The sequence below is a fragment of the Anser anser genome, assembly GCF_964211835.1.
Source record: "Anser anser genome assembly, chromosome: 5".
NCBI classification, from domain to species: Eukaryota; Metazoa; Chordata; class Aves; order Anseriformes; family Anatidae; genus Anser; species Anser anser.
Genome location: NC_139725.1, coordinates 40,058,158 through 40,085,226, shown reverse-complemented (window position 1 = coordinate 40,085,226; position 27,069 = coordinate 40,058,158). Strand labels below are relative to the sequence as shown.

The window sequence follows — 27,069 nt, the reverse complement described above, 5'->3', positions numbered from 1 at the left end:
CATAGCACTCTGATCTCTTGACTCGCAATGTCTCCAGATTTTCCTGTATTTACATTATTGGCATGTGTGTTCTCTTTGTCTCTTTTGGAGTAAAGCTCTTGGCAGATGGGCCCTGAGTACTGTAGAAGATCTCAAGCACTGGCAAATGCTTAAAGATTGCTATTCTCAGGCTCCTTCCTTCTGTAGTCCCATCTAGACTACTTACAACACTTCTCTTCCTTAAAATATAACTATTTGACAAAACTGACTTTTTTTTTTTTTCCCAAGCTCCCAGCCCTGTTTAGCTGCCGTAACCTCACTGGGGTCACAACAATGGAAATGGCTGCACTAGGAATGTCAGGGTTGTAATTCCATGCAGGGCACTGGAGCCCTGCCTGGGAAGGAAAGTTCTCCAGTTTATACATGTATAATGCACAATGTTCTACAGTTGTATCTATAACGCACACACGCTCTTTTGCTTGGCTGCCTAGGCCCCAAAAGAGTAGCTTTTTTTGATATTTAACCGTAATGCTTTCCTGACCAACCTAAACCTTTTAACCTTTTTCAGTGCTTGAACCCTTATAGCTTTCCCAATAAGCATAACAAGTCATGTATAGAAAACTTAACATAACAAAGTTTGGCTTGCTTTTCGTTGTTAGTTTCATAAGTGTCTTAAAAGAATACAAATCAGAGGCTGAAAGATCACTGGCTTAAACTTAAGTCACACATTTTTATGTCTGTGTGACAGATTCTTGCTGGCTTAACTGTTCAGTTCATGTTATAGTTTATCTGGGAAGGGGGAAGAAATAATAAACTGGCCATGTTTAAAAAAAAAAAAAGTTGGGTTGATGAGATATTTTGGGGAGTATTTGCTCTGAACAAGATCTGCCTCTACTACTGTGCAATGCCAGGGAAACTGCATGATGTAAACAAATGTGTACATCTTATGGTCTTTTTTTCTAGGGATTAGGAAGTAATAATGATAATGCTCTTTTACCATGTCAGGCAGCTTAATTAGTGGCAGTGCAGCTTTTTAGTTCTAAACGTCCAATGACTTTTTTCAAAGCAGTGCCTAAAAGTCCTGTGCAACCTCAGACCTGGCTTGGACTGTGATGGTATCTGCAGGGAATGATGGTCTGAACTGGCAAGACAGATAAAGGAAGAGGAAAAAATTTACCATGTGGGCAGAATATGAGCAACTGATGTGGGAGCCACCGAGTGGTGCCTATAGAGTCTGATGGATGGACGTGAAGACAAAGCCCAGGTTTTCTGAAGCATGTCATCATGAGTCCATAACCACACCCAACCCTTGCAAAGATTTCTTCAGATGTCTTCTCAGTAGGTGTAATCTTAACTACTGTTGTATACATGCTATCCTCCTTGCATCTAGTTTTTGGAGGAGATGAGGGAACCTGCATCTAGATGATATTTTCCTCAGTCATTTCTTACTTATTCTAGATTACCTATACACATTTGCTCTTGTGATAAAGGGTGAGAAGGACTAAGAGTCTCTACATAATTTTAGTTTGTGGCTGCTTTCTGTCCAAAAGGTGGGTGAGGAAGTATGAAGAAGTGTATTTGAGACACTGGAAAAGGAAAGTGATTCTGTTTTATGGTCTTAGAAGTAGTGAAGGAAAATGTCGTCTTATTATTATTTTCTGTTCACTTTGCATCCTTTTTGCAAAACCACAGAATATCCTCAACAGATTTGGATCTAGTGACTTTGTATTCAATAAACAGTGATGCCCCAGAGGAATAAAGATGCATGTCTTGGTACTGATATTCACCATAAAATAAACCTGTGTGTCATTTATAAGGCAGTAAATTTACTTTAGGGGCTTCTGCAGTTGTCATTAAGTGTTTAGCTCTACAGGAGCTCAGACAGCTCTGGCAGCTGGGAGAGAAGGATGCTGTAAACTAGGGTAGGAGGGAGAAATCCAGGAGGAGTAAATACATAGAAAGCATTTAAAGCAATTCAGTCAAGCCAAGTTTTCCAGCTGTGGTGGGATGGCTAGGCTACCCCGAAGGACATCCCTCAGAGTTCACATACAGCTGGGCTCTTTGTTTTCCCTTCTATGCCTCTGCACTTCCCTCCTTTCTCCGTCAGGGATGACCACAATGGCAGAATGCAAGAACTGGCCTGCTTGCAACTTCGAGGGGGAGTGCCGGGCTTGCAGCCTGCATTCCTCCTCTTCCTTCTTCCTATAGCCAGGCCCCAAACCTGCTGCAGCTTCCTTTACACTATGTGGACAGAATGAAAGGAAAACTATTCCCCCTGCCCCTTTCATGAACAGAGAAACTGACGAAATGCTAGACTGTGACTTACCCAGGGGGTTACTCAATGCCTTGTTTCACCTAGGTTTTCTTGGCTCTGTTCTTGGAGTCCTACTTGAGTACTGTGCGCATGCAACCTTCTCTGAAAGGAGTGCCTCTTCTATTAAGGAAAAGAAAAAAAAAAAGTGTAACACCATGTTGTTGCTATCCCAATAAGGTATTTTTAACCTGTTTTTCACTTCCTCACAAATGTATGTGTCTGATATTTCAGGAATGTCACAGCTTTGCTCTCCCTGGTTTTGCTGGAGGAATTCTTGCAGGGCTGGCAAAAAGGTGGGAGGCAGCTTTCTCAGCACACAGGTCAGACTTCCTTTTGGAGTTGTCCAAATTTAATTTTCTCCCCAAACCCCAACAACATATTAGCTGAGGTTAAAATGGCATCTTCCAGGTTGGAGGAATACTTCATTCCTCCTGACTGCTACTAGATTTGCCAGCACTTTAGGTAACAATATCTTTTAGCAGAAGTGTTATTGTCAAAGCCCCCCAAAAAGCATTCTGGTAAGACTTGTTTTTTCCCCTAGTTGCTTACCTCTATAGCCTGGTCTCTCTCCCCTTTGCTTTAGCTTTAAGTCTGCCACCCAATCTGTTAATTGAGGTAGGCTGATTCAGGAAGGAAAGGGGGTACCAAGCGAGAATACTCTCTAAAAAGAAACGTTAATTTTATTCAAACATCTTATTCCAGCTCCGTGCTACTGTGAAGAATGAACTTCCACATGGCATGAAACTCTGCAGTTTATGCCTGTGAATAGTCCTCTAGTGTTGCTGCGTGGCTCCAATTGGTCACCGATGGATCTTTCTAGTCTACACAGTTCTTATGGCAGGTACCTTCCTCTGGAAAACATGTTTTCTGTTGAAATCTCTGTCTAAATCCAGTCAGTGCCATCTTTATCTCTTTTAGCCTCTACTTTTCTATAACGTTTCTGCCCCTTTCATGTTGGTAATGCCTTTATATGAACAGGGAGCACGTTTAACATGGAAAAAGCAACAAAACATTGTTGCTGAAAAGTGCCTTTCTTCGAGAAGTAAGGTAGATGAGAAGTGTTTTCAGAAAATGTTTTGGTGAGAAGAAAAAGCTAAATTCCCCCTCACAGAAGCAGGCACCCACCTTTTTTCCTGGAGACAGGTAAAGGAGTGCACATCTGTGCACTGAACTTCTACATCAGTTGCAGAAACGTTTCTTTACAACCATGGGGCAAACAACTTTTCCTGACCCTTCCTGTGTCCCCCTTGCAACCTCCTGGCTGGTTTTAGAGTAAGTGTTCCAGAAAGAACAGGGAAAGAGGAAGGAAGGGAAGAAGGGAGGAAAAGAAGGAAGAAAGAAGAAAAGAGGGAAGAAGGAAAGAAAACACCCCTAACTCCCCCACCACCAGACTCAAAGAAAGAACCGCCCCAACAGCCCCCCAGAGCCAGGACTCCACCCGCATCCACGGGCTCGGGGCCTGGGCCGCTCCCCCCGGCGTGGGGCGGCCGGGCTCGGGGCTCCTCCCCGGGTGCGAGCAGGAGGAGGCGGAGGAGGAGAAGGAGGAGGAGGAGGAGGAGGGTCGTCTCCAGCGCCTCCTCCCTTGCCCGCCTCCCTCCCCGCCGAGCGCAGCGCCCCGAGCATGGAGCCTGCCTGAGACGCTCCGGCGGCTGCTGCTGCGGCACAACATGGAGGCGGCGGCGCCGCCGCCGCTCCTGCTGCTGCTGCTGCGCCTCCTGGCCGCCTCCCTGCTTCGCTGCCAGCCCGGCCCGGCCGAGGGTGAGTTCTCCTGGGCGCCACGGGGCCCGTGGGGGCGGCGGTGGGGGGGAGCCTCAGCCCCTTTTGTTGTAGGACTTCGCCAAACTTATCCCCCCCCCCCCCCCCCCCTTCCCTCCCGGGATGTGGACGGGATGGGGTGAATGGGGTGAGAGGGGGTTTTGGTGGGGGGTACGTGGACGGGATTTGGGGTGAGAGGGGTTTTGGTGTGGGGGTGCTTGTGCCACGGGTTGCTATTCCTGCTCCTAACCCCTCTTTGCTCCCCCTAAAGGCACGTGTGTGGTGGGGAGGGGGGGGGTCTTCTTTCTGCACCCCCTCGGGACACGTCCTTGGGGTCCGAGGGTATTTTCCCTCCGGGGCAGAGGGGGGGAACTATGGTGAACTCGTAGGGTTGCAAAAAAAAAAAAAAAAAAAAACCAACCCACAGAAGTCGTGCCCCCAGAAAAACCCCAACCCACCCTGCGCCGTGCTTCTTCCGCGGTCCCAGCCGCGGATTTCTGCGGGGTTTGGGGAAGCTGGTGTCGGGTGTCGCTCCCAGGCGGAATCAAACCTCTTGGCACGGCTGCCAAAGGGGGTGGGAGGAAGGCGAGGGCCCCCCCGCAGCCCCCCCGGCTCCGTTTGTCAGGCTGTGGGCGGGCTGGGGGGCTGCCACGCGTGGGCCCCGGCTCCGCCGAGCCCGGTTTGCTTCCCCGTTCCGACCCAGCTTGCTGACCTGGGCACCCAGGTTGCTGGTACCTTGCTCTTTGCAGTGATCCACAACACTGTTTTGAAGTAAAAGTGCTCCCACTTAAAAAATAAAATAAAATAAAATAAACAAAGGCTGCCTTCTGTCAGCAACATTCTTGGGGAAGGGTCTGGGGGTTGTTCCTCTCCTCTCCTTTTTCTCGCTGCTTCAGTCCCGCATTCGTAACATCCTCCGCTGGGAGACTTCTGGCTTCTTGCTGCTGCATCTGGCCCGCCTGGATCCGTCAGCTCCCTTGGATCCATCACCTGAGCGCTTTAGCAAGCTGAAGCCTAATTGTTGCAATTTCCTAGGCAGTTTAGAAAACTCGGCAGCGCGGCCAAGGCTGGCAGAACATCACCTCAGGGCCTTTTTTATGAGGCCACCCACCTTTAGAAACCATCTGTAATTATTAGAACTGTCATTTAGAGCAGGAGAACTGACCGTTTTCTGCTGGCATCGTTGCTCGCTGTTTTTAGTTGGAACTGTATGCAGGTGTATGCTGTGCCTTGCTTATTCTGCCATAATTATAGGAAAGAGATGTCCTTTGCATCTCAGACGGAACCTTCTTTATCTATACATATCGCCCTGGTCTTTTAAAAATGTTTCAGAAAACCTGAAGTGTGACTTGTTCCATTCTGAGTATTTCTGTTTGTGTGAAGATGTTCAAGTTCCTACTCGAGTGAATTCAGCTATGTAGCTTTAGGAAGAGCGAAAAAAAAATAACTTTTAGGGAGTCTTAAATGGAGAGAGAACAGGCTGATAGTGCTCCTTGAGGGTTTCCACCCATTTACTTGTCGGTGTTACGGACTCTAATCGAAAGGAGTATTTTAAAAAGGAGATAAGTTTGCTTTTGGAACTCTTAAGGAAGAAATGTAATGCAGTTCACAGTAAAACTAAGAAATACGTTGTAACTTGAAGGTTGGATTTGATTCACCTCGTATTAGAGCCAGTGATTCTTTTAATATAGTATATATTCTGTATCAACAATCACCTTCCTGAAAAATGTGTGGAAAAACTCCTCTACAAATGTGCTGGTTTTTAGTAATTAGCTGAAGAGTCTTGGTTATAAATCTTAGTGACATTGCTTTTGTTCTGAGTACTTAGTAGGAAGGTATGTGATTCTTTGTTAGGTTGGTCTAGATGGTGCTTTTAAGGACAGCTCATCTGTCCTTTTGGAAAGAGCATGAATGTACTATGAGGGGCTCCCCACGTTTTCAGTTGAGTAGTCTTGGTTATCAGTATGTTCTGTATTTGTAGACTGCAAAATGTCAGAGAGGTGTAATATGTACTGTATTTTCACCTTCCAGACATGTTCATAAAGCTGTGATTCCTCCAAGTTTGAAGAATTACAGCGTGTTTTTCATGCATGTGAGACAGACCAGCTGTAAACAATCTGAAGAGGCTCGTGCTTTCTGTTTCCATTCCTGAGAATCGAAGCAGATGCCTGACTTTAACGGACTTTTACCTCTTGAAATTATTTTGATGTGCTTATATTACAAATATGTAAATAGATCTCTGCAAGGTGGGGGATGTGTTGGAACTTCTCTAGTGTTAAAGCTTCTGCTAAGTTTAGCGTGTTATAATAGATTCTGAATGCTTTGGCCATGAAATAATTTTTGCTGTGGAGTAATGTCCTTGCTCTGTATGTGGTCGTGTCAGGAGTGGTTTTATTTATGTGGCTTGAAATAGTGATAGTCAAGATGTGTGTTATAATGGACTCTGTTTTCACCGAGGTGAGATAAAATGATCATTGCATTTATTGCTTCCTTGAAGGGGGGTTCATTTGCCTGTTGAAGTATTCAGGAACAGGATAACTATAGCAATTACATGTTTGTTGTTTTTTATTTTTTCTGAAAATATTTTAAGTTCTGAATGCTTAATACTGTATAGCAGATGTTTTATGTGTGGCTCTTGAAACCTAAAAGCATTTGAAATAATTCTTGCTAAGAAGTTATCTTAAGCAAGAATTGCTCTTTCTTAAACTCACAGGAGCTTGGTTAGCTGTTGTTTGTGGTATACTAGAATGCTTGACAAAATTGTGAGACTATATCATAATTTTCTTTAATGGAATGATTATTTGCCTAACATTAAGAAAAGCAAGATAAGGAAAGCTGAACAGAGAAATGTGTGGGTGATTTACAAAAGTTTGAAACCAGGGATGCAGTGTGAAATAAAAAGTGCAGTTGAGCACAGCACTAAGATGGCTTTTAATTCATAGTGCTTTTCTTGAGATAAGCTGAAAGTAATGAAACTTATCACTCTGCTTAAACACAGAACACAGCAAGATAGAACATGTGCTACTTTTATGATGAGGGAATGTGCTACGTAGGAGTCCCTACAACTTCAGAACTGTTTCAGTCAGCCTGTCGCTGGTTTCGGTAGCTATTTTCCACGTAGCTACTACTAGCATGGTGTGAGGGTTTGTCACAAATTATGGTCATCAATCCACTGAACTAGTGAAGAAATGCTGGAACTTCAGACTTAACTATGAAATTTAAGTTCATGTTTTCAGAGCGCTGCTGCTTCTCTCTCCAGACACAAAGGTTTCACTCTCTTTTTGGTATGGTGTTTGAATTCATTCGTTAGTTCTGGATGCTTTAAATTTACTCTTGTGGTAGATGTTTACATAATACATATATCAGTTTGACACACAAGGTTAATACTGTAGAAGAGTGAATGTATTTCATCAAAATTTGGCCAGTAATGTGAAGTTGAAAGCAGTTGTCCTCTTTTTGTCAAAGCATAAACAATAATGATAAATCATTCTTCATGATGTTCAGAAATAGCCTTAATGGCAACAGTTCAATTTGTTTAGTTTCATATTAGGTCTGTATTTTTTGTGAACATAGTGTATTGTACGAAAGCAACCTGCCTTGTTGAGGTTGAGAACAATGACTAGGTTTAAATCTATTGTTAGAAAGAAGCTGCGCATTGTAGGTAACTTTTTTCTAAGAAACCCTCTTATTTTTCCCCTTAAATATTTAGCCTAAGAGCTTTTAAACATCCAAAATATTTGACTTTTTTTCAGTACAGAATTTCTTCTGCGAGTTGGTATGGCTGAGAAAAAACACAGTATTAAGAATACTTGAAGGAAATTGTTGTTATTTTTTTGCTTGGGATCTCTGTGAAGAACTCGAATAGGTATCAACCTGATCCTTGAGAGATGAGTGGCAGTGGAATAAGTATCCTCTAAATTTATGGCATAGGCGAGCAGCAGTGCAATTCTACTAAGCGCAGTAGAGTTGGCGTTTTGTTTAGAAATTTGAGGCAGGTGGATTGTTTTCCTTTTTCGTTACTTTTTCTGTCAGAATGTGCCCAGCAACACTGCGAGTTCACTTAGGGCATGACCAAGTAATGAGAATATAGGCTGGGGACACTGGCTGGTCAAAGCCCCATGCTGTTGGACACTTGGGACGTTGTGAAGAAGTCAGAGATGTGCCATCTGACAGTGCACATCTGGGACTTCTGAACTAGAAAAACACTTCTGGAGAGCCCTATGCTCATTAAGTTAGGCCGTGGAATGTATCCTAATAGAGTTAAAGGATATTTTGAGCAGTATTTGAGATTGTGGGAGATCAAACTGTTGTTGGTGAGAGGAAGAGAGAAAAGTGGAAGTATGCCCCACAGGGTATTGTTCAGTACAGTTTTTCGTTAGGAGTTTATGGGCCAACAATTCTTTTGGTTCCTTCTCTCTCTTGGAAAAAAATAGGATGTGGAACTCACCAATGTTTCATCTCTGCGGTTTTTGCTTACTAAAGAATAGATGGAAACTATCTGTCAAGCCACAAACTTCCACTGAGATGTTCCAAGGAGTTTAAGGAATGGGTGATGTATTGGTAAGGGTGCTGAGGGTCCATGTAATAAACAGGATTTTTAATTTAGCTGTTGATTGCTTCGCTCTTACTTGACTTGTGCTTTACCTGCCAGCACAGGCAGATGTAAGGCTGTTGTTTTATATTAATTGTAAATCCATGGGTGACTCTTGCAAGGACAGAAATAAATTCAGACGTTAGGATTTAATTGGTTAGTTTGTTGTGGATAATAAAATGGTTAAAGCAACCAAAACGACTTTTAAACAAACAAATAACTTCTGTGATTGTGTTGCATTAAATTAGCTGAAAGGGGACAGTCTTATATTCAGGCAGGCCTGTTGGGAATAAGAATATATCAAACAATATCTAAAAATATATCATCAGCTACAGGTATTGTTTCATTTCTCACAGGTCAGTGTGCTGACAGCAGATGCAATAGCAAGTTCCCACTGCAGTTGTGAATGGTCTGAGACCATCAAATATTTGTATATGTATTTTAAAGTGCCCCTGCTTAATAATGTAGTTGTTGAATACCATTTGGCACTTTGGGTTTCTGAAGTGCATTAGATAATTCTGAATATTCTGCTAGCATAGCATCTATTATTTATTTTTAATACATAAGGAAATTGAGCTTCCCCAGTGTAATTAATTTGGGGGTTCTGTCCTTTCGTTCACAGAGGACCACCACTGGCCTGAGTTTTGTCTGAGGCAGCTGACTCATGGATTATGTAGCTACGTTAGGCTCAGTATTTAATATCTTTTTTTATGGTGATCTCAGAGGTTCTCTGCTGCTCTTTCTTTAGGTTGTCATGAGTTTATGTTGACATTAATTTCAGTGTTGTTGCATTGAATCTGATTCATTAATCTAAACATTTTTTTTTGCAAGTGACTTATTACATACGATAATAAAGGTGTTAAATTAGCCTTGAGGGACTCTAGATACTCAGTCTGCAAGAATAGGTTCGATCTGAAGTAGGAGGTGGCTGCAAGTGAAGACAGAAGCTTGGCCTCTTCTTTCTGTGATGTTTGAGGTGTTTTTTTTTATCGTTATAATTAAAAAAAAAAAAAAAAGCCGGAGTGTGAAGGAAACACTGTCTACATAGTGTTTCCAAACCTCTTGGCTGAGGAAGATCGGCTGATTGAGTGGACCTGCTGAGTTAGTTTCTTGTTTTTTGTGTTTGGGGACCAGATAACATCTACAAAATCATGCTGTAGTGATGCTCATTTTCTTTTCTACTCTTCTGTGCTGTTTTAACTTAACCAAAGAGAAAAGGAGTAGAGAATGTGAGAAAATTTGATGGTACAATGCTGCTATAACTTATGAACTTTTGAGATGTCATTTTAGAACTTCTACAGGATGTTGTATTGAGAGTTTGTCTTCAGTCCTGTGCTCCAGGTTTTGAATTGGGCACAAGTTATGCTGAACGGCAGGAATCCACTTAAATCCTTATCAATAACTTCAACGTACCTTCTGTGCAGATTTCAGTTTCACTTGGATTCGATTCATGAATACTTTGTCCAGCACTTGTACTTCTATTGATTTTCATTTTGCATGAACGCATTCTTTCTGGTTGTTGTTGTTGTTGTTGTTTGTTTGTTCCAAATTAAAACTCTCCTAGCTGGAATTCAGAGGGTAGAAAAATGTTCAGAAGACCAGAAATGTAATTCGAAGTTAATTTTTATGCAAAATTTCATGCTATAGAGTATGGCTGTCAAGAAGGTTGTTTCCTGCAATATCGTTGTAAATTGAAAAATGTAACCCTAAGCTTGACAGGTGTACTTGTCTTTATATGAATTAAAAACAAAAAAACCCAACATGAGTGCCTAACTGACAATGTATCTTGTGGATCAGCTGAACAAAATGTCTTTGTGATAACTTGTATTGCTTCAAATTATCCAGTGCATAGGATATCCTGACCTTAAACTTCTGTGCCAGTGTACTCCACTGCATGCCCCACTTCTGCCAGGCTGTTTTCTCTAAGTGGTTCTTAAAGATGTGGGTTTGACCTTGCTGTGAGAGAAAAAGTGAAAAAAGTGAACTTTCTGTGATAGCGGTGTTCTGCAGTACCACATTTTTATGTTGTTGTGTGCTGCTGGAGGAAGGAGCTGGGCTGCGTGTGCTGTGGGTGTTTTGCAGGTTTCCTTCCCTGGCGCATCTCTGTGAGCTTTTTTCCTTTCCGGAGTAGCTGGCATATGCCACCTAAAGCTTAATTTCTTTGTAGCGTGTTACATTTCTTTTTAGACTTCTTTATTTGTATTTGTTTTTCCTTTCATTATAAAGGAATTTAAAAAGCAAGAGTTTGGCTTTTGGATAACAAGCTGTCTAATGATGGTGAATAATTCAGAAGGAATGGAACGTTATGAGATTTATTACCTGATGTGTAACTATAGGGGATGTCTGCATAATATACTTAAGCTAAAAGTGCTAAGACAGACCATTAATACAAAAGCCAGAATGCTGTTTCTTGAACTTTTTAAAAGAGCAGAATTTAAATTAAAAAAAAAGAATCCTTTGTTTTATAGACGGTGTCACCTTTGACCGCTGAATCATAAATTACCCAGTGTAATACGTTGCGACTGATATGCATTAATTGTGCAAATTTTGCCTTGGTTTAAAGTTGCTTTGGAGGCTTTCTTTCATACGTAACTTCAGTTATTTCAGGTAAAGTGTGGCCTATTTATGAGTTTGAACCCATTTAAGGAAGGTCACTCGGGCCACAGAATTACCTGTTTTCTCTATCACACTTCAGTGTCATTTTAGTCATTGAAAATTTTCTGATTCTGGATCAGTTGAGAAGTTCAGATTAGAGCTGCCTTCCTACCTCAATGAATTTTGACGTAGTTTCTCATATAAATAGTGTTTTTTTCTTTAGATTTTTCTTGTTGCTTCCTCTACTTGAGCATTGGAAGCTTGAAGTATGTGTTTAAACTTTTTTTTTTTAGGGGAAAATGCATTAACAGCAGAAAACGGTACTGGTAACTTACCTGGATGTGTGTTTTGCAAAATCTATGAAAGCAAATTAAACTGCTGTGTTAGAGTTCACATTCCCAAGTCAGAGCCAAGAGGATGGAAATGCACGTGGGCAGCGTTTTCCACATACAGGGTCTACACAGCTGTGGATGGTTTGGAAAAAAAAAAAAAAAGAAAAAAAACACTATACATTTTCTGAGTCTTCAATAGTCGAGTGAAAGAAATCTGTACTATGGAGAATTTTTGTCTGTCTGGGTTTTCACAGCTTGTTTTTACTATCTGGGTAAAGCTAAGACTTACTTATCCATGCTGTCAAACTCAGTTTGCAGGTGTTCAAGTGCTAGAAAGTATATACTCAGAAACAGTTCAACATCTGGACTGATTTAGGCAAACTGCATGGTGAGATTTAGGTAGGGTGTGGCTATTGCAGGCAAAACCATAGTGAAGTCTCAATAAATCGAACTTGGATCACTTGCAAGTCTTTCCGTTTTGCCTTTCTCAAAACCTGCGTGAACCTAGATATTCATCTCATCAAAACTTTCTTTATAACCCCCTTCTACTCCACCCCAAACCACAAAGCCCCACTACACTAGATGGCAGCTCTGACTTGGGAACTTGTGTACAGAAGGAGAGTGTTTTCTATGATGCCATTAAAAGCTGTGTTTTTCAATTGCAAAAGTCAGATATGGGACTATGAGAAGAAACAGTGCATGCCATAAGGAGACAGGAAATATTCCTGGAGATTTTTTTTTTTGAACAGAGTAAATCAAACTCTAAGGGAGATGAAAATTTTGGTCAATATTGTAGCGAATGACGTGACTGGGAGAAACGCACACAAAACAGCAAAAAGTTAAGTGAGCATTGGATAATATTTGCAATAAATACACCACTGTCGGGAGGTATTACGGAAGAGTTGCAGACGAACAACGGCAAGAGTGAGCTCTGTAGCTTGCCTGTAGAACTAAGGCGTACCATTTGGACTTTGAATTGTGTGCTCTCAGGAGAAGGACCTGGAGGTGTTGGTTAATGAGAGAAGCTCAGTGTGAGCCGGCAAGGTGCACTTGCAGCTCAGAAAGCCTCCTGTACCCTGGGCTGCACCAAAAGCAGCGTGGGCATCAGGGTGAGGGAGGGAATTCTCCTTTCCTCTGCTCTCGTGAAACCCCATCTGGAGCCCTGCGTTCAGCTCTGGGGCCTCTGATATAAGAAGGACATGGATGTATTAGACTGAGTCCAGAGGAGGGCCATGAGGATGATCAGAGGGTTGGAGAAGTAGAAGGCTGGCTGTGAAGAGAGGCCGAGGAAGCTGGGGTTGTTCAGCGTGGAGGAGAGAAGGCCCCGAGGAGACCTCACAGCAGCCTGCCAGTGCCTAAAGGGGGCTGCAAGAGAGCTGGGGAGGGACTCTTTGTCAGGGGGTGTGGTGATAGGACAAGGGGTAGTGGTTTTAAATGGACCGGGGGTGGGTTTAGATTAGCTATAAGGAAGAAATTCTTCACTCAGAGGGTGGTGAGGCCCTTGCGCAGGCTGCCCAGAAGAAGCTGTGGGTGCCCCATTCCTGGAGGTGTTCAAGGCCAGGTGTCTGTTAGTGGCCAGAGACGTGATATACATTGTGATTAATTCTCTCAAGTGTTTTTCATGTCTCTGTTCATTTCCACTGGTCACTACCGTCACATCTGACTGCAAGCAAAAATGAAATGCTCAGCTCTGAAGACTTTTACTTTAAAGGGCAGGGAGTTGGCCATGAAGTTATTGTCGCTACTTCAGAACTTCCCTTCTGCTGTCATAGCAGTAGAAGCCAACACGTTTGCTGGGGGTGAGGGGTGGTAATCCTTCTACTTGAAGGAATCCCAAATGGTTGTGACAAAACGCATATGTTGCATGCCTGTTAACACAGAGGTCATTCTGTTGTTTGCAGATTTCAGTGCTTTAAAGAGCATTCAAGACATTTGTGGAAAGTGAACACGTTTTGCTTGAGCCAGAGGACTGGAAAATGCTTGGATTTTGTTTACTGACTGGTAGTTACTCAGAGTTGAAATGTGCTACCAGATAACTTAATTCCCCAGAGCAGAGACAGATTTGCTCATAGTTCACAGAAGTGCTGACGTAGGCAGAAGACATCTCTTACAAGGTCCTGGTGAGCTTATGCTGAAGAACGTACGTGGGGAAGCGTGAGATGTTTGAGAGGGGAATGCATTCCCTGTATGTATGTGTGTGTGAGTGTGTATACAATATGTATGTTTTTATGTGCTTAAATACTTGATTAACCAGTTTCTCCTGCTCTGTTTTTTTCCTCCATTCTAATGTTTGTGTTATTCAATAACCTTCCATTTCTAAGGGGAAAAAAATGCTTTTTTGTGTAGACTTCAACTCCATGTCTTTATACGGGATTTTAAGGAGGAAAGTTTCACAGTTGCTAGGCGTTGCGCTGGAATTCAGTACACCTGGGTTTCTTCTTGGTATTGTTACTGAAGCATGCCCTTAAGTCTGTGAACTTCAGCTTTTCATCTTAGAAAAGGTGAAAGCGATATGTAAATGATCTCTCTGAATGCATCTTGGAGTGCTTTACACGAGAAGCAACTCGGAGTAATCTTTTGCTATACCAATGCATTTTAAATAACGTTCTAGTAATAAACCTGCTCTATTTGACTGTGTTGTATTAGTCTCTCAGTAAATGGTGTTTCATTAGAAGAAAATGAAGCTGCAAACTAGCAGAACAATAGGGAAAGTGTCCCTGAAAAGGTAGGAAGATGTGTTTTATTAAGCAGAATTGTATACCTGATCAATTTTGTGCAGCTAAATCTTTGATCTTGCATAACCAACACTTTCTAAACCTTTTTCAGTCTTTATTTTATAATTTTACATGGTGTACCTTTCTCCTATGTTGGTAGTGTTTCTTCTTAACTTGTAAGCTCTTCTAGGCAGGGATCTTTTGTGTAACTTTTCATTTTACCTGCTTGCTTTCTGTTTTTTTTCCCACTGTCTGAAGAACCACGATTGCTAAAGGCTGTAATGTGTGTAGGTGTGTAATTAAAAACAGTGGTCAAGAGAGCTCTTGGAAACTTGTTGGGTTACTTCTCTAAGTAGGATGATGAGACAGCATCATTGAATGGAAGAAAAACAAAACAAAAAACCACCACCCTCTTTTTTCTGCCAGCTTGAGGAGACTGCTTGCTGTCCCCTTAGCATGTGGTTCTGCTAACATTGTCTGCTCATGGTAGAATTGGTAAAAATGGAGAAGCTGCAACTTATGTTTGAGGATTGCTGTTTGGCATTCAGCCTTGTGCACAGTGGAGAGAAGATGAGTAGGTAGAAGTACTTTACGTTTGTGACCTCTGTTCCAAATCGTCTCTCAACTTGCACGGTCCAAATTAAGGTCTTCATTGTTATCTGCAAAAGATTTAAGTGATCTAGCATTCATTTACCTTGGCGATTATCACCTCAACACATCCAGCCCTTCTCCATACTGCTATAATAATTACAGCTCATGGAAAATAACTCTGGCTGCTGCTCCCCAGGGTGTGGAACTCCTGGCATCTGGAGATAGAGCACATCTGGCGCTGGTCCTCAGAGGCACAACTCAGTCGGCCAGAGCTTCAGAGCTTATTGCATGTGGGGAGTGATGCAAGTGACATGTTTTCTCTGAACAATGGCTATGGGATCTTTGTAAGCATTGGCCTCTCGCCTGGTTATCCTGATTTTTTTTTTTTTTTCCTGAGGAAGTCTGTGTGCAGTGAGGGAGGATGTGGAGCGCTGTTAAGTTCTTGATACAGCCAGCTCAGTACCTGCAGCCATACTCACTCCTTGGGACTGTAGTTCTTACATATGCGGAAACTGTGTGTAAAGGCTGCTGGGCCCATCCAGAAGGCAGCTGGTAGATCTTGGTAAAGATTCTGGTGTGCGTTTGTGTTTTTCTGATTCTGAGGGTTTTGCGGGGTCAATGTTGTAGGGACATGGAGTTTTCTTTTTAAAGTCGTATACTGTAGTGCACGACTTTGAGGAATGTTCTTGGGACCTGTTTGTATGGATTAAGAGGCTTTTGTAGGGTAACAAAATGTACTTCATTTGAGATGGAATATGCACTCAAAATTTAACAGCTGTTGCAGAATAAATTCCCCAGTAATGCTTTTATTTTAGAATGGTTTCCATACAAAGCTCTGTTAATAAATACTTTATTGTAATTCTTTCTTAGCATTAGCCTTGGAGCTTGTTTCTGCCTACAGGAATTGGGGCTGTATAACAGGTTCATCTATTGAATCTGAGCATCTTCTGGTCACATCATGATATAAACTGATTCATTAGCATGGTTGTCTATAACATAACACCTGTCCATATGATTTCTGACAGCCTGTTAAGACCCTCTTGTCTATGAATGCTAGTTTGTGAGGGAGGATGCCTTCTATGTATCTCTTCTCTTAACACAATGCTAAGAGCCTGCGAGAACATCTTTGGGGCTATGCAGCAAGAGAAGAGCATCTGGACCTGTTTTGCTGAGGTTTGACACTTCTTTGTCATTGCTAGGGGTAGATGGGAGGACTGTTTGAGTGGACAGCAGAAAAACTGATACTTTGCTTTGGAGTCCATGGTGTAGGACAGATACAGTCAAAGCAGTGAACTAGTATGTGGCATGCATTTGTTCTACTTGCAAGCTTTGCTGTTCTTTAATTGCTGCTGAATTCTCCAGATGTTTCTCTTTACTACAGTTCCCCAGCTATTAATTGGGAAGAAGCTGCTTTAGACTTTCTTTCCTATGCTCATTTTGACACTAGCAGCAGTTCCTTTTTTTTTGTTATAAATAAAATCTTGGTCTGTGTTGGAAACCAAAATGACTTCAGGTCTCTCTTCCCTGCTGGGTGACTGTCATTGCAGTTGCAAACCACTGTGTTGACAGAACCTCATCATGGACTCAGTAAAACTTGAACGATTGAGAGGTTGTGTACCGGTGCTTAGGAAATGCCTTTGTGTGCTTTACGGAAACTTGGACATCACCAGGCACGTGGAGAGGCTGCAGAGAAAAATACAACTTGACAGCTGCCATGCTTAGGATTACACCTGTATACAATGCTTTGTCCTGTATAACTTGTCAGCTGCTTCATTGTGAGGCAGAAGTAATGTGTTGGATTCTCCAAGAATATACTTATTTTGTCTGGCAAGGTGAATTTTGAGAACTTTTTTTTAACTGGAGTCTCAGTATGCAAGTATAGCGCATTCAGGCTCAGTGGGAGATGGGAAGCATTACGTGCACACACTTAAGACTGTAAAAAGAAGCTTTAGCACTAGTTTGTTATTATAAAATCTGAACTAATGTTGGCTGCTTATGAAAAAGAATGGAGTTTGCAGGATTATTTTCCTATTTGAACATCAGCAGGACACAAAACCGATTACTGTGAATATTTGAGCAAGTCATGTTTGCTTAGTGAGCTTGGCAACGTTTCTGTCATTGAAAGTTTAATTTTTTATCCAAGTTCGATTTCAAAACTTTGGCCTCAATCAGGAAGGTGAGGTGGCTGGGAAAAAATATTTTTATTTTTACTTCTATTTTTGGTGTGGATGATGTCAATCGTATATATGGCCAGAAGCGAGTGTTTTATTATCTTTGTTGAGAAAGACTTTTTGAAACGAGTAACGGCAATTTAAATCCAGTCATAAATATTGCGTGTTCCTAAGAGGATGATTGTTCTGGAACATTTACAAATAGATCAGCCTCCAGCAGATAGTATTCTGTGCCGGTCTTTCTCCCAGGTTCTGCTGAGCATATGCCAAACGTATGATCAGACTCTCTGCAAGATGCTACAGATCTTCCAACTTCGATTCCACTTGTTGCACTGGCTTCAGCGATGCATTGCTAAAGCAGTAAAGTTTCCAAAACACTTCTCAGTGTCTGAAACGGCATGAACGTTCTAGTCCTGACAGTGGGAAATTCATGTTAAAAACCTGATCTTAAAGCAAGAATCCGTGAAACTTGTCTATTAGCAACTTCAAAGGCCATCTTTCTGTACAGTTGTAAAATTGGCACCAACAAAAAAGGCTGTGTTTAAATTGTACGCAGAACTTTACATGCAAACCCCAAATAGCACAGAATTTGGATTATCTGCAACTTATAGTTTAGATATTTTTTCCATCTTCCCTGATATTTAAATTGAATTCAACAAGTGCTTCTCTTGTTGCTTCCTAAATGCAGTAGTTTTGTTTGTTTGTTTATTTTAATAAACAATTGAATCAATATTTAGGCATAGATTACTGCAAATGGGGTTGCAACAGTGTCATGCCACTCAGTGGACTAATTTTAAATGTTCTAGACCCTACTGGGAACATTTTCTTAACTAGCTGTGTTGCTTTAAGTCCGAATGAAAAGGAATTTGGTTGCAAAATCCGGCATAGTTTAGGAAGAGGTTGTTTCTAAAGGAGCATTTCGTCCAGTGGTTCTAGTTTAAGCAGCTCCCAGCTTCCTTACCGTGACCCATGCAGGGACAGTACAAAAAAGTGTGGTCGCATGGCAAATCAGATTTAGAGGACTGGTTGGGCTGGAAGTAACCTCCTGTTACAAGCATTACCTGCTGGTGTGGGGGATGGTTTTTCCTTGCTGGATTTTTTTTTTCCTTCTTCCCCTCCTCCGTCTTTCCCCAGCCAAATCATTTTCCTGTCCTGATTCACAGGAACATGGTAGCATAACATATAGCTTGTGATAGCTGGGGAGCTACTGGGTGAAAAGTAGCCACAAAGATATCTAGGTATATTTGTTCTAGTTTTGGCTGGGATAGTTAGCTGCATTCATAGTAGCTGGTGTGGTGCTCTGTTTTGATGAAAATGATGGTGATAACATGCTGATGTTGCTGAGCAGTTTTTACATGGGCTCGAGGGCTCTTCTGCTTCTCTTCCGCCCTGCCCGTTGGGGAGGCTGGGGGGGCACGGGAGAAGCTGGGAGGGGACAGGGCCAGCACAGCTGACCCGAACTGCCAGAGGGGTGTTCCATGCCGTATGGCATCATGCTCATCCATAAAACTGGGGGGTAAAGAAGGAGGAAGGAGGGACGTTTGGAGTGATGGCATTTGTCTTCCCACGCAACTGTTAGGCACAAGGAGCCCTGCTTTCCTGGAAGTGGCTGAACATCTGCTGCCGGTGGGAAGCAGTGAGTGAATTCCTGATTTTGCTTTGCTTGCATGTGGAGCTTTAGCTTTACCTAGTCATCTCCCTTTTTCTCAGCCCAGTTTTCTTACTTCTACCCTTCGGATTCTTCCACACATCTCACCGTGGAGTGAGTGGGCGGCTGTGAGGTGCTGAGCTGCCTGCCGGTGTTAAACTGCAATAATACTGAACGTCTCCAGACTGCAGGTGCTTCTTTCAGCCACCCAGCCTCTCCCCGATTGACTTCATTTCTTCAGTAATAGTGTGCTGTCTGACGAAGTCCCTGTAAACTAATGCAGAACACAGGTTTTAGGGAGAGTGGAGCATGTCTCTATTTGTATGCACATAGCAAAATTAGAGTATAGAAGTGTTCTACACCTTAGTTTACAGTTTGCTCTAAAGCTGCAGTCGTACAGCTGTGATGTGTTATGTTAGTGGTGTTGCTGTCCTGTCTGTGTTGATGGCTTTAAATTGCCAGAGGGTAGATTTAAGTAGGTTACATTCTTCAGTGAAATTCTTCACTCCGGTGGTGGTGAGGCACTGGCACAGGCTGCCCAGAGAAGCTGTGGATGCTCCATCCTCGGAACAGTAAGGTCAGGAACAACATCTGTATGTGGAAGGGTAACCTTAGCTTAGAAATGACCTATGCCAGCTTTGCCAACATCCCTTGGCATCCTTTTGAAATCAGTTTCTGAGAAGTGGAAGGTGGTAGCCTGTATGTAACTCGCCTACCTGATGGGGGAATAAGAGGTGCTGCATTTGCATTGTCAGAGTTCGGGTGGTTGCAAAGCAAAAGCAATCCTTGTACTGCAAGTGCAGTCATGGAGCCATCCATCAGATGTAGTGTTAACAAATACCTGCATACATGAGAGAGGGGCTGCTTTATGATACTGGGTAAAACATGATTTAAATCAATTTTTCTCTAGTCTAATAAAAATTGTGATAGTGCAAGATCAAGGATTTGATGGGTCTAACTTATTCAGCTTTGAAGGAAGGATAATGCCACATGTTTCCATGCAATTCAGATGTTATGCAGCCTATGATGTTTTGTTCTCTGTTCTTTTTTTTTTAAAATCTAAACTCAATGTGTTATTTTTGCAAGTCTTTAATTGTTTGTTCTGCACCTCATTAGCGACAAGAATAGCATCTTGGAGAATCTTCTAAGGAACACAGAAACGGAGCATGTGTTTGCATTTATAGTGTGATGTTATAGAGGGTTAATTGTATGGATTAACTGTTATGCAGGAGCAGATAGACGTTCTCTTCTTTGATGTTGTGTTGTTCTGTGGTGTGCTTGGACAATTACTGCATGAGACGAAATTTCTAGTTTGAAGGCTTCAACTTAAGTAGCCTTAAGAAATGTTTGGTGTCATTTGATGTCAAGTCTTACAACCATATGAAGTGTATACGCACACATACATTTATATATATAAAGATAGGCACTCCAGGGTTTCATAAAGGAGGCAACATAATGCTGTAATCAGTGGAGCACATGCTTTTGAGAGATTTTAGATACCCTAACTGCCTCCAAGTAAAACATAAGATGTTTTTCACGTGTTGAGAACGGAGAGGAAATAAAATGCATCTTCTTGCTCCAGTGCTTTGTGGTGCAATTATTAAGAAGAGGAGGTGGCCCAATGGTAATGACTTAGAGTTACTGGTTGCTCAGTGACTCGTAGAAAACGAGTTGGTAGTTCTGAATCTCATTCCTGCTGAATCGGTAGGTGTTTCTCACAATGCTGCTCTATGGTACAAGTAGTAGTGTCAGCAAAGGGAGCAACAACAAACAACAACAAAAAACACAAACACCCAACCTGAATTGTCCTTGAAGGTGATTTACTTGTCACCTAGCTAAGGTCTGTTAACAGCAAGGTTGGCCTGTATTGCACATGGTATTTACTAGAAGACTGACGTAAACAGGGAATTCGGTGTTTCAAGTTCACTTAGTAAAGGAGAAAGAAATCTTCATTTCTTTTTAAATCTTCATTGATTTATTTTTGCACTAGATGAGCTTGATAAGGGAATTATTCCTTTTCACTTTGTACTGCTTTTGCTCTTCATGTAATGTTGCAATGCTTTCTGCCAGTAGAAAGTGAAGGTTGCCCTAACTCCGAGCAAGTATTTGGTTACAGATCGAGGTGCCTAAGTTTAGTATAGAAGTGAAGGACTTCTGTCAGCTCTGCTTCAAGTTTGTGCTTGTTTGTGTGGGCTGGGATTTTTTTATTTGCTTTTTTGTTTTTGTTCTCAGGAGAAAGCTGAGTTTCATAAAAAGCAAGTGCTTCTGTGGTCTAGTTTACATCTAATTTTTGGGGAAGGTAGGTTTTTCCTTTAGTTTAACCTTCTCTCTGACAATGCTGCAGAGGCTGAGTGAGTGCAGACAGAGCGTTCAATTTTCTTGCAATTCACTAATGAATTTTAAGGTGTCTTTTGTGCTGTTGTTTTTTTAAAAATTATTCACATAAAGCTTATGTTTGGGTCAAAATACTTTTTAAAGAAGTTTTCCCCCTTTAGTATGTAGGAAGAACAGCCCTTCTCCTCTGTATGTAAATGTGTGGGTTAAATTGGGTTCGTAAGACCCCATTGTTTTTTAGGAGGGTAGGTGTTTGCTTCTGTATTTGGTCATTGTAGGTCATACCTGGAGGGAGTTACTTAAATGTAGTCATTTCTTGCGTATATTTATGTTTATTAACAATCCACTGCAGGGGATTCTTTAGAAAAGGTAAAATGCAGTTGTTAAATGGTAATGATGTCCTAGTGTCTGGCATGATGGCTGTGCCACACGTGTCACATTTTTGGATTGGAAGTGTGATTTTGGGCTGTGGGCCCATAGCTTTTTGTATTAAGTGGCATGCAGTGTGTTTTATAAGTTAAAAAAAGAAAGTATACTGTGGAGTGCAGAATCTATGGTATTGCAACTCCAAAACAGTCTGCAACAACTGGAAATGGAAGAAGTTTCCTGGTTCGGCTCCTGAATCATAGCAGTGTTTTTTTTTTTTTTTTCTCCTAAGCTATAGCACGTAGTTGGGAATGTTTGCAGAATGGTGCTTGGTGGTTGTTTGTAAAAGTAGTGGATGTTTCCCAGACACAAAGGGAGCTTGCTTCCTGCTCTGAAAGGCACGCAGTCCAAAGTCGTGTCTGCGGTGCTGAAACAGGTGTAGTTGTTACGCCGGGAGAGCAATACTGCTGTAAAAATCCAGATAGAGGGAGTCAATGCGGCTCCATGTAGCTGATGAAATCTCAGGTGAGGAGTGTCACTGGCTTTTTACTTGATGTAAAAGTTTCCTTTTCTCTGCTGGCATTTTAAAATTGAAATAGCGTCTTACTCAATGCGTCTTACTCAGAGCATATTAACTCCCTGTCAGTGTAATAATTACATCTTTAGCAAGGAGGGCACAGCCAAATAGTGAAAATGAAGGGGAGAGGAAAGGGATACAGTGCACAAAACAGTATAATCAGATCACTGACAGCAACACATTGTTTGAGTTGGCTTTGTTTTAGTATAAACAAACGCATTTTGCTCTGCCCTCCATGCTGCTGCTTCCTTGTGTAATGCTCATAGGCTTGCACCCTTCCTTCTGCAGAAATAAGGGGTAGTTAGAGCATTAAATGAAATAATAAAAAACAAATAAGCTTCCCCCCCCCCCCCGCGATGTGTTTTGTCACCTGTGTTCTTTGAGCAGATTCAGAATTTGTATACTTAAATTATTTGTCGTGGAAACTGTGTTCCTGTTCCTCTCCCTGTCATTCCAGCAGTGTGCTGCTTGTATCTTTGGTCTTCTGATTTTGCGGATGAGCCAGCTATCTTTTGATTCCCAAAATGGCAGCCTGTATCTTCATTTTTCTTTGATCTGACACTGGCTTTTTTTTATTTTTTCCCCCTCTATTCAAAACAACTGACTGTAGCATAGCCCCAGAGTTTTCTTTTGCACTTAAATTTGCTGAAGTTGGAGAGGAGAGAGATGGAAAAATCTTCAGTCGCATTTCTCCGGATGTTTTGTACATCAGGAGTCCAGTCCATTATTTGCAGTACACCTTGTCTAGACTGCCAGAGGGATGGGAGAAGGGATGGGGGGGGGGGTATTTGCTTACTCTGTCTGGAATGAAACCCTGGTTATAGTGTAGTGCTCCACTTGGCACATCTGGGTTCCCATCTCGGCTCTGCCACAGCCTGAAATGTGTAGCCACGGGTAAGACCCCTAATCCCAGTCTTCTGTGGGCTTCCTTTCTTTGTCTTGTGTGTCTAGATGGCAAGTTCTTCAGGTGTGAGTCTTTCACAATGTGTGTGCGTCGTATCTTGAGAGTGACAATCTCAGTTCTGGCTTCAAGGTGTTACTCTAAAGAATGGTGTAAGGCTTGTGCTTTTTTTCCCCTTGCATAGTTACTTTGAAGGGAACGTATTGAATTCCTTCTCACTTTGGACCTCTTCTGTGATGAACTGAAAACTTTTTAGGCATTCATTTCCTTTCTTGTTTGGGAAAGGCAGATATGTGTTGGGTTAAAACAATAATTAGGCTGGGCTGTTTATACAGGTGGGGAAGCATGTGGGCAGAAGAAGAAAACTTCTCAGAGTGAACTAGGAAGAAAAGAATGTTTTTTTCCCTTCAACCTGCTGCTGAGGTTGAAATGCACAAGACCTTTCTAGTTGCTTTCTAGTACCTCTCCAGCTTGCTGTTAGGACAACTTTGTGTTTCTGCAATAGGAGAGTATCTGACAACCTTGTGGCAGCTGCTCCTCTTTGTGCAATGAAGGTATTTAATTTATTCTGGCAATAGTATGCCATTGAGACTCAGATGCAAATTTTAAAAGGTAAAAAAGCATAACTTAAAAAAAGTCAAAGATGAATTGTAATTTGTAGCTCTACATGAAAATATTTTATAATCTTCTTTTTGTGTATGTGTGGGTGGCTAGGTCTGTGTTTGGACATCAGACTTGCATTATGCATTGCTGTTCAGACACTTCAGAACAAATGCTTTAACCTCTCTCCTGACCCTGTTATACAGGTAGGCTGGTTAAATGAAAATTTTGCTTACTGCTTATTCAGATCATGTTTGTGTTGACCTGTTCTGATGTGGAATTTAAGAAATGAATGGCTTCAACCCGAAATGAGTAGTGGTGTTTATGTGCCTTTGCTATGAAAAGTCCGCCCCGTTAACCTCTCTGTGCAAAGTGGTAAATTGTGCATGGATTCCTTATAGGACTGTATTAGACTCAGAGAGCTGCATTAGGAATGGATGTTTTTGGGGTCACGGTACTGGTAAGCCACCTGGCAGATTGTAATTTGTTTTCTATTTTACCAGACCACCTCCTGCAACCACTGTTTAAATATTGCCCCTCTTTGCATTGCTTCTAAGAAACAGTTTCATACTTTGATTAAGGATTCAAGTACAAACTTGCGTTTTGCCTAACACAATAGGGCGCTAGTTTAAATTCCATAGCGGTGTTTACCATTTTCAAACCACACTGGAGCTATCTGTCAGCTGACTCAAGACAGTTTTCTTTGTGAGAATTAATATGGCACTGTGCTTGTGACCACAAAAACTGGAAAAAGCCTGTCCATTGAGATTTCTGGTATTTTCTGATTTTAGAATAAGCAGAAGTGGCATCGAAATAGTCTCTTACGTGGTACTGCAGCTGGGCTTTGCCAAAATGGTAAGTGCAAAGGCAGTGCTTAAAAATACGGATGGGGGATGTGGCAGGAGGAAACCATACTTGGATGTTTCACATCCTATGATGCGGAGTACATGGCAATAATTCATTTCACTGCTGTTATTTTAAATGTACTAGGCATGGATTCCCCCACCCCCAGTGTTATGCTCAGTGCAAACTGAAAATTTGTCCTATTGATGCATAAACTGGTGTGGAAAAAATGCAGACGAAGGGGTTACTTCCGTGAACACCTAAACAGTAGGTTTGTGTTAAATGATATAGGGGAAAAAACGAACAGACCTGTAGTGTCCCCTTTTAGATTCTGGATGCCAAATGTTTGTGAAGGGAGCAAGGCCCATTTCTGTTGTTTCTGCAGTTTATTTTATTCCTTCTTGGTTTGGCAGACAACTGTCTAGCCAATAATAGTAGATTATGCAGTGATGACGGTTCCAAAATCTTAATGGATAAAATAGTGGTTCTACATCATTTGGAAAATTTGGCTTTCAAATTTTCTTCAGGACTTCAACAAATACAGGCTTGACAAAGGTATGCTTGTTTCTAATCTGAATTGTTTCCAATTCCTAGTTCCAGATGTTATATTAACTCCAAAGGGTGCACATCTTAAAAAAAAAAAAAAAAAAAAAAAGCTGAAAAGAGACTTCTTGCTTCTGTCTGCACTAAATATATGATATTGCTAAAACTACGAAGAATTAGCATATGCTAGATTTGACTAGTGGCAAATGTCATTCATTGGAACAAACGTATAGTTGAGTCAGATAAAATGTCACTCATTGGAATAAATGTATAGTTGAGTCAGATATAAAGGTCTCAAATGTAGGTTCTACAATAAGATTTATTTTTATTCTGTTACAAATCTTCCCAAATAAAACCGTTTGTTAAGTGGAACCTGCCCCATGATGCTGTGCTTTAGGAAGTGTGAAGCAGGGAGAAGTTTCTAGTGACTAGTTGTGGACAGCACTTCTGTGCCAGTCGTATGGCTGTCTTCCAGGCAAATATTCAGTGTTTTGGTTTTGTGTTAGCTGGTTAGGAAGGAGAGCAAAAAGAAGGTGAAGTGGAAAGGATTATTTAAGATAATGAAATCTGTAATATTGTACTTGAATTTGTATCAGTGATAATACTTAATTTACAACCTCTGATGTAGCACATAACTATCACAATCTACGCTCAGCTCTGTAAATCATTCCTTGCTGGGGATGCTTCTGCTTTAGCCAAGATCATTGATTAAACTAAATTCGGTCCTTATGGCTCCTTCGTTTCTCTGTAAGGCCAGTGTTTGTCCTGCTGCAGCAACACGAAGGAATATTTTTTCTACTGTCTTCTATATTATTCTATAAATCTAAGTGTTGCTCAGTCTTGTGGAGTCAAACACATGACATTTTGAAAACGCGTTTTTTTTTCTCAAGCATCTGGTCAAAAAGAGTGGTTTCCCTGGAAGAGAAGGCATGTTCAAAATTTCACTAACTCTTCTCCCACTTTCTGTCAGAAGTTTGCCAAGGGTCTGGAAAAAAATAAATCTGAGCTTATTTTGGAGTTAAAATGTCCATAGTATGTTACAAACTGAGTGGAAAAATGCTTCCAAGATCTGTAGGGATTCCAGTGCTTCTTCAATTAAAAAAGGCATCAATTCTAGTAATTTCCATCATTTGGGTGGGATTAACAATTTCTGTTACTGCCTCAAGTTTCTCCTTCTTCAGAGTCAGTGCTTATACGTCCATTTATCTTACTACAGTTGCAAGAACGTATAGAATAATTTTAGGACTGTAAAGATTATTGCTTGTGATGTTGCTAATCATTAGTAGAGGTCTGAAAGCTGCCTTGCAAATAAAATGGGGAAGAAAGGGGAGGACCTATCCATTGGGTTGCTTCAGGTTTTGCATTGGCAAATCTGGTAAGTGTAAAAATACTGCAAAAAAGACTTAGTACCAAGCTGAAGTTTGGCGGCATGTCTCTGTTGGACAGAAGAGCTTGAGTGGTGTTTTCTCCATGCAGTTATTTTCCTTTTCAATTGGAGTGGCTTGCTGATAATTCCGCTGTATCACAAATCAGTGAGGATCAGGCTTGAGTCTAGACTGGAAAATTGGTTAAAAAAAAAATTCTTTCCAGTATGTCAGTGCCCAAAGGGTCTCTAAGAGAGGGCAATGAAGTTAAGTACAAATGCCAGCCTTGCTGAAGAAGCGTGAAATAGTTCTGTGCTGTTTGTCCCTCCAAAATGTTGAATTTCAGGACATTTACAGGAAAACCAGTTGTCATTCCCATGCCTCCAGCATAAAGTTGGCTCTCTAAATTTGGACTGTGTAGGTAATATTCAAGAGAAGGCAGATTGTATCAGTCTCCTTGTACTTATTTTTATAGGCCGGTAGGCTGTGTGTGGAGGAAGGGAAATGCGTTTAGGAATTCAGCCCCAGAATATCTCCTTGGCTTTCTTGGAAAAGATTTTGAGTCTAGATGATGATTTGAAACTGAAGAAAATCCGCGAGAGAGTGGAAGTGTGGGACCTTGGACTCTTAAAAGATGAGTTACGTAGGAGCCATTTAACGGTTTTGTTCTGTGTTGTTTTGCTTTTTTCTGTTTTTCTTTACAGCTAACTAATTACTTCTCTGCCTAATGATGTGGCTATTAACTGGTCCCTTCTTCAGTGTCTGAATTCTGGTGCTTGTAGCCTCGTGCCTGCAGTATGATACGTAGTTGGGGCTAAAGCCCAAACACAAGTGGTGTGAGAAGGCTGAAG

At 41.5% G+C, this 27,069-nt stretch overlaps 1 protein-coding gene and 1 long non-coding RNA gene across 10 annotated transcripts in view; one reads left to right on the top strand and one right to left on the bottom strand.

Moving 5' to 3' along the window:
• Positions 1–3,669, bottom strand: part of LOC310900376 — a 28,128-nt gene extending 24,459 nt beyond the window's left edge. For 4 of the 5 annotated variants that reach the window (XR_014585091.1, XR_014585092.1, XR_014585094.1 and 1 more), the window contains exons 1-2: positions 3,419–3,669; positions 2,306–2,413 (exon numbers count right to left, since the gene is read on the bottom strand). This is a non-coding gene — a long non-coding RNA (uncharacterized lncRNA). Of the gene's footprint in view, positions 1–2,305; positions 2,414–2,842; positions 2,955–3,418 lie in introns of all 5 variants that reach the window. The other variant, XR_014585093.1, reaches the window with a different exon arrangement.
• Positions 1–27,069, top strand: part of LRP5 (LDL receptor related protein 5) — a 168,567-nt gene that overhangs the window by 16,118 nt on the left and 125,380 nt on the right. The window contains exons 1-2 of one of the 5 annotated variants that reach the window (XM_083838262.1): positions 22,771–23,674; positions 24,260–24,323. The exons of 2 other annotated variants lie outside the window; for them this stretch is intronic. In XM_083838262.1, coding sequence (XP_083694388.1) covers positions 23,567–23,674; positions 24,260–24,323 — 172 coding nt within the window. In that variant the 5' untranslated portion in view covers positions 22,771–23,566. Of the gene's footprint in view, positions 1–3,111; positions 3,135–3,686; positions 4,052–22,770; positions 23,675–24,259; positions 24,324–27,069 lie in introns of those variants that run through there. 2 more of the 5 variants (XM_083838264.1, XM_083838265.1) reach the window with 2 other exon arrangements.